Genomic DNA, 12,461 nt, shown 5'->3' with positions numbered 1-12,461 from the left:
TTCTAGCCACTTTCCAGAAAATCTAGAACACGATGACAAGGAAAGCATAGAGGTGATTATCGAAATAGAAACCTTTACTTCCTCTACGAAATAAAGTCGAGACTCTGATGGGGAAGATCAAAATATCGCATCCGAGAAAATCATGAGTAGACGTAGAGCCAAACTTTATAATCAAGAACATAACCTAAAAGATGATGAAGGTTTTAAAGATAAAATATAAAAGGTAGATTGGGTGGGTTGAGTTTTTGCTTTTGAATTACAATATATTATGCTGATATTATTAAAAATGTTCTGATACTTGAAAAGCAGAAAGCTTGCATCTCAGACAGTACATGTTTGTGTTATACAGTCAGACTTTACGTCAGCGTATGATTTTTGTGGATGCGATATTTTTCCTAACCGAGATGACACTGGCTGATCAAGGGTCACGTGAACGTGAGTCTCCTAATTCTGACACTGTGCGCTGAGGCGCTATAGCTGTTAGCGCAGAAATCAATGTATCGTTTGAAAGACATGCGTATGTTTGCGTTTTAACATTTTCCTCTTAAATTACTATTATTTGACTCTTTATTAAATAATTCCTTATTTAGAGTAAAACATTATCATTCGGTTTAAAATTTGTGCAAAATCATAGTGAAATTGCAGCTCCAGAATTATGGATAACAAATATCTGCCCACGCTCGGTTCTTGGCATGAAACGTACTGTACCGTACCCAACTTTGGGTTACATAGAATCAGTTTTCAGTAATATTTCAACATTTTGAATGTTTGACAACAGCCCATCTCACGAAATGGATGAGAATCTGAGCAGGGGATACATTCAACTTGGCAAAGGACGGGGAAATGACTTCAGATTCTCAAAAGAGTTCAGACATCTTTCACCCCCTGTGGACAAATTCAATGCCATTTACCTGTCACTGGTTTTGGCTGGAGTAGGATTTCTCCTCCCTTACAACAGGTATTAATCATTTTTGCTCGATGGAAAACTTATTTACAATTATTTTAATCTAGTAAAATATTTTAGCACACAATTTTTTTGTTCAATGCACTCAAAAATAAAAAGGACAGTTACCCACAATAAAAAATAAGTTGGAAAAATGTTAAGAGACTTGTGTTGAACCAAGTTACAAGTTCTCCAGACTATCTCTGGGTAAATAAATTCTGCTTTTTTTTAATAGATTGCAGAATGACATGCAAATTCAATATCATTACTTACCGTAATAAGTTTTTTATACCTTTTTCACTGACAATAATATAATAAGAATAAATATTCTACATTATGCAATCTCTCAATGGAATTTTGTTATAATTTTTAGGCATTGTGTGATTTAAAATAATGTGTTGATCTATAACATTTTTTAAACCCAATAAAATATAAAATTGCTAGGTAAAAATGATTTCCAAGAGGATCCCAATTCTGTCCACTTGAATAAAAATGTTTTGATTAAATTTTCAATTCAAAATTATGATGTACTGTGTGTACCTAGGCCTATAAATAAATTGATTAGATTTGTAGTTTGTATTCCTGGTAATATCACCAAGGTATTCAATTAGCTTTTGAGTGTTTTTTATTTTGTAAGTTGTTAATCTGAAAAATATTAATTAAGCTCCTAAAAACATTCTTCACAAAATTTCTGGTACCTAGATATACAAATTTCAAGTTAATATTGATCTGTTTTTGCAGTTTTATCATTGCAGTGGATTATTTTGGAGCGCAGTATCCAGATACAACGATTGTGTTTGATATGTCATTGATGTACATAGGAACGGCAATCTTTGCCGTCTTCGCTAACAATTTTGTAGTGGAGACATTTTCTCTCAATACTCGCATCACATTTGGTAAGTGCTTTAGATGAATAGTACCTAATCATTCTGCTGTATTTTCAATCTTTTCTAAAATATATAAATCTTCTCTCAGTCGTTCAGGCTGAATTTAGCAGTACCGTATTCTTATTGTTGATATGAAATGTCTATGTTATGAATACATCTATGAAGAATGTTATGACTGCCTATCTGTATAAAATCAATATTTAGTAAAATAGGCTACATTTACCATTGATATTTTTCTTTACCTATTTAGAAAATTTCCTATTTTCAAATCGAGAAATAAGTGCATACGTTAATCAAGTTGGTTCTAAATAAATAAAAAAATCCGAAGTTTTGTAGTAATTTGGTCATCCTCTAAACAGCAGGCCATGATTCATTGAGTAGGCTAGTTTAAACCTTATTTGAAGAATAAGTTAATCATTAAAAAATGTTTCTTTATAATTTTCAGGTTACATAGTGTCTTTCTTCACTCTTCTTTTCGTAGCGACCTGTGAGATTTGGTGGGGGATATTCGGCACAAGCACTCTCTACACCATGAATTTGGTCGCCGTTTCAGTAGTCGCTCTCGGCTGCACGGGTATGTTTTTCCAGTTCAGCATCAGTTCTGTTTTAACATGAATATTGTTATAAAAATGTGGAGACTCAAACTAATATTAAGAAGTTCGTTTACTTTTCCATGAGACATTCTCGTTCAAGTTGAACGGAGTTTCCTATATAGTCTCATGTGTTTTACCTCCTCCTACGGTGCAACGTCTTCAAAGCGTCAAACCACCTCCGTTTTAAAACTGGTTTCATACCAAATATTATTCATACCTCATTTCAGTGTGGATAGCAGCACTTCGTACCAATTCTTTTTTTCAACTTTTGAAGTTGAAAATTTTTCTAAATATTTCAAAATGAAATTTCATTAAAATATGTTCAAAAATCATTCATGGATTTTTCATTCATTCAAAAATAATTTATCATTGAATTCATTCACTTTTTTAGAGTTTTGTGAGATTCTTTAGTACTTTGAACACTTTTTTATGGTGTGACTTTTACAAAGAAATAGTTGAAAAAAATTTAATGTCATGTTTTTCCTGTGCCGAAGATGTTAATATTAATATCCCTGTGCCGTGAATGGAAAATATAGCATTTAAAAATTCTCATTCATTCAATACTTATCTTGTAGTGGTTTCAATCAGAAAATCAAACTCAATATAATATTTGGTTACATTTTCAGTTCAGCAGTCAAGCTTCTATGGTTACACAAGTATGCTGCCCAGCAGGTACACGCAAGCTGTGATGGCCGGTGAAAGTGAGTATCTCTATCATGGTTATGGTTTTCATTAAAAACAATTCACTTTAAAATTCAATAATAACTCAATGTATAATTTGTGTGCTAGTTAATGAATTAAATTTAAAGGATCAATCAAGTGTTGACATTATTTAAAATACAATAGATAACTTCAGAATAAAAGTTTCCTAAGGTGTGATTTTTTAGCAAGCAGAACTCTTTCATTTCAGAAAGATAATTCTATTATCGATGAACCTGTTCTTCACAATTTGAGTATCTATCACCTAAAACATTTATTTGTTTATAAGAGTAGGCCTATACAGTATAATAAAATCAAATTATTCATTTATGTATCTTATGATACACAAATTCATTGAAAGGAAAGTAGTCCACCAACTTTGTACTGTACTTAAAACTTGTTCTTTGAGAAGTTTTAAAACTTTTACAATAATTCCTTGAATACTTTCATAATGAAGTATTTGGTGCGAGAAAATATTTCCGTATGTCTTTCATTCCCATCTTCGGGTAAACCTTATTATTTTATAATATGACTTGATTTTTTTACTCTACGATTGAGAAAACAATATATGGAAACGTAAATTGTATTATTGAATGAATAAAAAAATGTTAATACAATACAAATGATCACACTAACAAAATTCCTGTTCATTTATTGGTAGTTCACAAATCATGGTAATGATTGGGAGGGTATCACCAGGCTCAACTCAAAACTGGTTATTATCCTCTGTTGTAATTTGGTACATTGCAAAAATATTTGCATAATATTCAATTATGTAATTGTCTAGGTGGAGCTGGTCTACTAGTGTCGATCAACCGAATTCTAACCAAACTGCTGTTGGATGACGGCAGGCTCAACACATTGATATTTTTCTCGATTAGTGCAGTGTTAGTGTCGCTCTGCTTCGCCCTCCACCAAGCAGTGCAGAAAACAGACTTTGTCCAGTTCTACCTGACACTGTGCAGAGAGTCCAAGAAGATAACTCTCGAACCCACTGAGGATGCAGGTTTGGTGAGTTATCAAATGACTATTTTTTATAAGTTGGAAAAACGTTTTTAATAGTTACTATACTTGATATTCTTCATCTCTAGACTTAAGATTGGTGAGTAAGCCTAATCAAATCACAAATCTTTGGAACTTTCTTTATAAGTTGGAAAAAATATGTATCTATGTTATAGGGTGTTTTTCATAAATTTTCATTATACTAATTATGATTGTTGAAAAGTATGGTAGGCTATAATTTCAACAACAATGAACAGTAATACAATATGGGCTCATTCTATTTACAATGCAAATGACACTAATGTAATAACATTGAAAGATGAAATAATAAGGTAGTCCTTGTGCTATTTTTCTTCCAAATTTATAAGTGACAAAGTCCAAGATAAGGTTAGAATTTCACGTGTACAATTTTTATAAAATTTTAGTCCAAAATAAACATTAAGACTATAAATTTTGAATTTAGATGGCTTGAATTAATTAGAAATATTCCACTCAATTGCCACTTGTAACGAATAATATTGAGTTATTATTAAGAAAATTTGGAACCATTCAAGAAACACAAACTTGTAAACTTATAATAGTTTCTACTATACCTTGATACGTTTCATCTCTAGACTTGGATTTCATACTAGGTACTTGTTAACAGAGGAAAGAACACTGGGAAAGATAGAGGAAAGAAGAGGTCCCCTCTTCTGTGCTTGTAACAAATCTGAAAGTAATCCTGGGAGTTCGATAAATCTATTTCAGTGACATAAACATTTCTTTGGTACATTAATTCATTACAAGGCTGGCCACTAACGGCAGGTCATGCATGATACGCATTGTTGTGTCTTCACAGCTAAATGCTTCGAGCAACATTTTTTGGAGTTAGATTTTTGTATCTACGATTTTTTGTTGTTTATTTTTCTTTGCTGCTCCATTTGAGGTTTAATTATTATTCTATCATTATAATTTGTTATTTTCCACTGGTTTATTTATTGTTATTGGTTGTTTATTTCATGTTAAAAGCCTCTCGCTGATGACAAAACATGCATGATGAACATGTGTGTGTGTGTGTGTGTGTGTGTGTGTGTGTGTGTGTGTGTGTGTGTGTGTGTGTGTGTGTGTGTGTGTGCATGATAAACAAATGCAAGTTTATCATACATAATCCTACCGTTAGTGGTCAGCCTAACAAAGCAGAATGTAATCCTGGGATTTTGTTGAATCTATCAATGGCATAAACATTTCTACATTAATTCATTCTAAAGGATTTTCTTGCAGTGTAGGAACTTTTCATACAGATCTGTGATTATAAATAATAAAAGTAATCAGTAAGTAAAAAGAAAAAGTAGCAGAGAGTAATCCTGGGAGTTTTTTGAATCTATTTCAGTGTCAAAAATGTATCTTGTACATTCATTCTAATGAATTTTCTTGCAGTATCGAAACATTTCATACAGATCTGTGATTATAAATGATTGAATGATTCTGATTTCACTGATCTTACGTTGGTAACTAATTGCCAGATGGACCCAGTGGAGCCAGGTGGTGAGGGTGGCAAGAGCCAGTACGGCGTGCTGAAGCTGCAGCAAAGTCCGCTGGACTCGGCCGGGCCAGGCACTGTGGGTGGAGTGGGCGGGGGCAGCCACTTCAGCTTCGCCAATCCCGTGTACGAGCCGACGGCGACCACCGCCCCCGGAACCGGTCCCACCTACAAGGTCGAGGATGTCGTCGTCAGGATGCACGGCGCCGGCGCCACGTCAACCTCCTACCGGCGAACAAACTCCACCAGGTTGTGGGCTGCTATCAAGAGTGAGTTCTTTACTAACAAAAAATTAACCGGTATCCTTACTCTTTGGTATAACTAAGTATAGTCTTCCTAGCAGTATTCATTATTATGTATTACATTGAAATATTAGCTAAAAAATGAATGGTTTCCGGTATTTATTAAATCATGTAAGTTACTATTGATGCGTGAATCGTTCCTCATAAGACTCGGAGATGCTCATCACCAGTGTATTCCATTTAGCATAACAAAAGCTCCTCTCATCATCAGTGGGATAAATTTCATTCAGCATAACAACCTTCTTATCAGGATTGAAGTGTGGAATAGGGCTATTGAGGGATCGTTTGTTACAATAGGTTTTCGTCAAATATGCATTTGAGAATAATTTATTATCTTAGTACAGTTTTACGTTTGTGATGAATTTGTTTGATTCTAGGGATTAGGTTTGTTGAGGTCGTTTTGTGGAATGGAATAGTTTGAAAATCAACTTAAAACTGTATGAATAATTCATAGAACCAAACTAAATTATTACTATAAATAAACACTAATAATTACAAAAATAAAATGAATTGATTATGGTTTGCAGAGGGTTTTTGCAGTTGCCTTGTAGAATGAAACACATATTAGTTTGGACATGAACTAGAAACTGTATGTATTTAAAAATATAATGAATTGGTTTAGATGAATGCTGCAATGAATGTTTTAGAGGGCATGGCGGCACGCATGGAAGTGACTCGTAGCGTGTGGCAGTACATGCTGTCCATAGCACTGGCCTACTTTGTGACACTGTGCCTCTACCCGGGCATCGAGTCGGACATTCACAGTTGCCGCTTTGGCTCATGGATGCCTGTCATCATTATGGCTGCATTTAACGCGGCTGATCTACTCGGAAAGGTAAGCATAACAACATATCAATTCAGCCAACCATCTAATCTACACCTTTTCCAATTTTATTTGAGAAAGTATCAAGTTAATTTGAGAAAATATCAATTGTATTTGAGAATAGTCACTTGTAATTGAGAGAATGTCAGATATTAATGAGAATAGTCAATTGTATATGGGAAGTCATCACATGTAATTGAGGATAGTGAATTGTATTTGAGAAATCGTCAAATATAAATGAGAAGATTTTCCACTTGACATGTCGTGGCTCTTCTGTAGCCTACAGTACAGGTTTGATTTGAGCAGGAAAGGATACTGTACTACGTACACAGTATTCCAATTACTGCCATAGGCTTTGCATGGGGGCAAATAAATATTTTCAATGGTGAAATTATTTCCTCTGTACTGTTTACGAATGATTAATGAGTATCATTTGTATGGCAAAGATAATTGTTGTGTGTAATGGTATTGACAACACGACTTTTGTCTCCAACATTTTGTGAAATATCGCACTTGATGAAGATCAAATTCTCTATGTTCAAGGCGCAATTGAGCTTTATCATCAATCAACTAAATCTCTTGATCAAGCAATTCGGCAATTCTTCAATGGATTTTGGGGCTTGAAAATTATTTTTCTTTTTTAAACTAAACTTTTTATTGGGATATTAAATATAATTATTATCATATTATTTTTTATGAGTACGGTACAGTGTTATGAAAAATATAAGTACTGGAAGCACTGTTTTTTTAAATCATTTCTCAATTACAACTGACAACTTCTCGATTTCAAATCGTATGTTCTCAAATTGAAATGATACTTTCTCAAATAAAATTCACTATTCTCATTTACATCTGACGTTTTCTCAAATACAAATGACTATTCTCAATTAGAATTGACAAATAGAGTTGGAAAATGTGTAGTATTCAATGATGGCCTTCATCAACCTTCTCAGCCCATTCCCTGACCAACAACCTTCCTCTACAAAAGAGAAGTGTCAATGCAATAATACAATTGACAGTGGATAGGCTATACAAATAAAGTGATTTTTCAAAAAAATACATTCTACTTCAACTTTAGGTTGATATATTGATGAGATATTTTTAACTTGAATATATGGTATTTATATGATATTTTCATTGCGAAACACTCATGTCAACACTCCTCGCTTCAATATGTTTTGGAGAATTTTTTCAAACTTTTTTAAATTTTCTAACGTCTCAGCCTCAGCTACTCTCTATATAGTGAGATTCGCGTTTAAAAGAACGTGGATTTTATATGAGAGCATTGTTGTCACGTTTCCTTTACATCTCCTTCTATAGTAGATAATTATGATTTGCATCATCCACTGAGTTCAAATAAAGATCTTACTCTATCTCAATGATCTGATTTAATCAAATTATTGATTCTTGTTAACAATGATGAATTCAGTCTCAAATATATAGGCTACCAAGAAATTGAATCGGTTCACGATTTAATAATAAATGTTCATTATTGAAATATTCTGGTATGAGGTTTATTATATTTCTACGTAGCCCACAAACAACTTGGCAACGGTGCGGAGATAAAAATGGAAAGAGTTTAATGCTTTGCCTAATGAAAGACTAAGATATCAAACCATTGTTAATTAGATTATTTTTTCATTATTACTATAGCATAAAGTTAAGGCTGATAATAAGCTACTCTATTTTGAATAAAATTGATAAGAATATTATTGATGAAGGTATGACCCATTGGTTTCGCCTTCTTTATTGGTTAAGGACCAACCGAAGGTTATTTTCCACACATTTATATGATAAAAGAATACTTTAATTTTGCACCTTCACTTGTACAATAATGTTGCGCAAAACAATATAATCAAATGCTGACTTAAAAATGTGGATTTTTAATATACCACTATATTTTCACCCTTAGCCATGTCATTTGTTTATGTAGCCTATGAATACTATTTTTTGAATAAAGAGAGTCCTACGAAAGGTGTCACAGCCGAACAACATACATTTTTCATGAATAAAAATATAAATCTGAGTACCCTTTTAAATTAATTTTTTTTATTCAAAGTAGCCCTAAAAAAATACAATTTTACATGAAATTTGGAACAAAAAATGTTTAGTAAATCTTATGTATTTAAGATATTTAACCTTAGTATTTAAGATATATAGTTTTTTCGGTATTTAAAAAAAACGCCAGTAACTAGAAAACTGCCAGTAAAATTTAATTCTAATGATATGGTTGGAAAGAGGAAGAAATTTCAAATAAGACTCATATAATACGTTTGTTTGTTTGACGTTTTAAAACTCTTAATGAGCGCTCAAATTTGAAAAAAGTACATTCGTCAGTTATTGTTTTCAGTAGCTACTCGTCGAGTTCAAAGTCAAATTTCAAACAGTTTGAACGCTCATGAAGAGTTCAAAAATGTCCAACAAAGGAACAAATTATATGAATCTTATTAATCATCTTTCGTCTTTCCAACCATATCCTTAGAATATTAGATTTTGACTGATAGTTCTCTAGTTATTGACGTTTTTCAAAAACATCGAAATATCTATATTATATCGTGAAAACCAACGTGAATATAAGATAATTTAACTGATCATTTTTTGTAGCAAATTTCATGTTGTATGGGTTTCGGCTGTTACACCTTTCGTGGGACACCCGGTCTAGGCATTGATTGCATTGATTTTAGATGCTGGCATCAGTGACATACGAGTGGTCACGAGGCGAGCTGCTGATGTTCGCGGGCGTTCGCGCGTTGCTGATTCCGCTGCTGGTGCTGTGTGCCATTCCGCGTCAGGCGCCCATCATCTCCAGCGAAGAGGCGCCCATCCTCATCTCCATCATGCTCGGACTCACCAACGGCCTCGTCGGCAGTCTGCCCATGATCCTCGCGCCCGCCAGGGTGCCCGACCACCATCGCGAGCTCACTGGTTAGTGTCCCCACCATTCTAATGCATCAAGTTTTGACACTAAAATGACGAATTGCAGACTATGTTCTAATGCTGTACTTAAATCAAGTTTTGACGGTAGAATTACGACTTGCAGCAGGCTATATTATTTGTGAAAAATATAAAATATTCATTCACTGACTGGAGCATGCGTTCGAATCACATCGGATTCATTGTCAATAGTCATACGTCAGCTGTACTTTCCATTTACGATGACACTACAGTATGTGGTCAGTGGAAAAGCGTGTCCCCATATGGGCTATTGGAGTTGGTGTCATGCTGACAGAATAAAATGAATCTTACTGTAGCAAACACTTTCTAATATTGCTAATACAACTTACACGTAAAATAGTTGGAGTAGAAATGAAGGTATTTTAGAAGTGTTCCTGGCTCAGAAAAATTTATCTCTTGCTAACTAAAATATCGGATAATCTTGCTAAAGATCCTCTCAATCAATTGGACTCCAGATAATCTATCAAATAATATCAAAACAAAAATAGAAACTTTCTCAATTAATTGAATTACGAGATAAAAAGAAGTGACTACTGTATATTAAACAATAGTGTAAATAATAATATATATATATATATATATATATATTATATATATATATATATATATATATATATATATATATATAATGCACTCTAACATTAACAATGCAGTATTTGTATCTATTAGGTAATTAATGTACCTAATGTATTAGGTAATTGCGTTACCTTATACTGAAATTTATCCATTTCAAAATAAGAATGCGAGAGTATGCTGTTGTTGAAAGTTGAAATTCAAGTCCCCTGAACGAGATTTTTGTTGCTAAAAAATTTACTAGCAGTTGAATAATTGTTATAACTTTCCCCATACATTTATGTATTTGCATCATCAACTGTGTAAATAGCAAAGTGAATGTGACAACGATAGGGTATTTGGATTGTTAATAAGAATATAAAAAAGTATTTTAAAAGGGCTACTTGAATTGTTTACGGTAATTAATATAGAATTATTTCTTTCGAAGGAAACTTGAGAATGGCCTTAAAGCTGAAACTAGTAGGCTATTGTTTATAAAGAAAAGGTACTACTATGTAGTTATTTCTATATCATTTAAGAGTATCAATGTTTAGAAATCTTTCATAATATATTGTTTTGTTTGAATGAGTAATTAGTGATATATAAAGTGATTTTAGTTACGAAAGTGAGATAAAATTTTCTTTGAAATAAGAAATAAAATGGAATGATAAGTTTTAATTAATATAGAAATAATTACATAGCAGCATTTTTCAATCTTTACGAAAAACTGAAACTAGTAGTGTTTATATAAACAACTTGAAAAAGGGTACTATGTAATTATTTCTATGTTAATTAAACAGAACAATTATTGCATAAATCAAACAATTCAATGACATTGGCAGGTAACATGATGACGCTCTCGTACAACGTTGGCCTGACAGCTGGGTCGCTAGTGGCCTATCTACTGGATGGCCTCATCAACATGTACACAACTGTGCCGTACCGCCAGATCTGCACTGAGCTGGTGACAAGTGCCGCTGCCGCCACAACCGCCGCCACCGAGCTGGCCAACCTCACAACAACGGCTGTCACCACGGCAACAACATCATCTGTGGTGTTGACAACAACCACCACTCAGCTGACAACAACGGCAGCTGCTGCGGTCAGCAGTATTCTCATGACATCCGTCACTCCGGTCCCTTCCGGCGACTACAACTCTACCTTCTTCTAACCATCTAGCCACCACAACTAAATCATTTACTACCAAATTGATATCCAACTAACAAAGCAGTCGCATACAGCTGTTGACAGCTTTGGAATGTAGTGTTTGAAGCACTCTAAATAATAATATTCTTACTAAGTAGTCGTTTCCTATGAGACTGCAGGTTCAGAATTGTGGGTCGTTTGGCCGCATCTAACTTCCAAGTTCATCGCTAATCCGATCAGCTGGTGGATTACAAACCAATATGGTCGTATCTATTAAAATAATACCATGAAGAAATCATACGTATGTGGTAATTTATTCTATGATAATACTGAAACACTAATAACCAAAGACCTTAAAGAGATATAGACCCACAATGCCTATGCCTTCCCAATGATAGCTCTTACTTGAAATTGAAGGCCGCCATTGGGGTATTTTAGCACGAGATATTATATATTTGTAATACTATAGATCACAAAGGCATTGGTGGCATTGGTATGTAATAATCTTATGGGTTGCCCCCTCAATGGCGGATTTCAATTCCAAGACACTAGCGCTGCATGTGAGTCTATGCATCTTTAAGGTCTTTGCTAATAACAATAAATTAGGGTTGATAGAATTGGCTAACTCGGAACTCGCTGACTCCATGTTGAACTGCCATATGATTCAATACTACACCGATCAGAGCAGTTTTGATTCATACGGCAGTTAAACATGGAGTCAGCGAGTTCCGAGTTAGCCAATTCTATCAACTCAACAATTATACAATAAGAAAAGTATACACCAAGACCCTTATCTATACTATAATAAAGTAAAGAACTGACTTGAAAATACACGTACTGGATAGGAAAAGCCGTATGTTTGACGCATCATATTGTCTGAACTACTGGACTGATTAACTTGAAATTTTCATAATAGATTCTTAATTAACCGAGGATAGTTATAGGCTTATTTTCAATTGTTCAAAATTTCATTACGTCAAGTTTTGAAATATACCCTGCACGGGTTACCTGCTAGCTAGTCCTTAATAGAAGTCTTACCC

At 33.8% G+C, this 12,461-nt stretch overlaps 1 protein-coding gene across 1 annotated transcript; it reads left to right on the top strand.

Moving 5' to 3' along the window:
• Positions 1 to 468: 468 nt before the first annotated feature.
• LOC111048392 (equilibrative nucleoside transporter 4) lies at positions 469 to 11,862 on the top strand. The gene is made up of 9 exons (XM_039428421.1): positions 469 to 958; positions 1,685 to 1,839; positions 2,276 to 2,404; positions 3,050 to 3,124; positions 3,910 to 4,133; positions 5,627 to 5,912; positions 6,593 to 6,780; positions 9,453 to 9,693; positions 11,118 to 11,862. The coding sequence occupies exons 1-9, from the start codon at positions 765 to 767 to the stop codon at positions 11,444 to 11,446; spliced, it is 1,821 nt and encodes a 606-aa protein (XP_039284355.1). The 5' UTR covers positions 469 to 764; the 3' UTR covers positions 11,447 to 11,862.
• Positions 11,863 to 12,461: the final 599 nt, after the last annotated feature.

Source organism: Nilaparvata lugens, chromosome 5 (genome assembly GCF_014356525.2).
Source record: "Nilaparvata lugens isolate BPH chromosome 5, ASM1435652v1, whole genome shotgun sequence".
NCBI classification, from domain to species: Eukaryota; Metazoa; Arthropoda; class Insecta; order Hemiptera; family Delphacidae; genus Nilaparvata; species Nilaparvata lugens.
The sequence above is the reverse complement of the archived record's forward strand: the minus strand, read 5'-3'. Positions and strand labels throughout refer to the sequence as shown.

What these genes read in the sequence shown, in the direction of transcription:
- LOC111048392 (XM_039428421.1), top strand. Translation starts at nt 765, where the DNA reads ATGTTTGACAACAGCCCATCTCACGAAATGGATGAGAATCTGAGCAGG. An exon ending in CCACTGAGGATGCAGGTTTG is followed by an intron (nt 4,134 to 5,626) that starts GTGAGTTATCAA and finishes ACTAATTGCCAG; the next exon opens with ATGGACCCAGTGGAGCCAGG. An exon ending in CCACCATCGCGAGCTCACTG is followed by an intron (nt 9,694 to 11,117) that starts GTTAGTGTCCCC and finishes TGACATTGGCAG; the next exon opens with GTAACATGATGACGCTCTCG.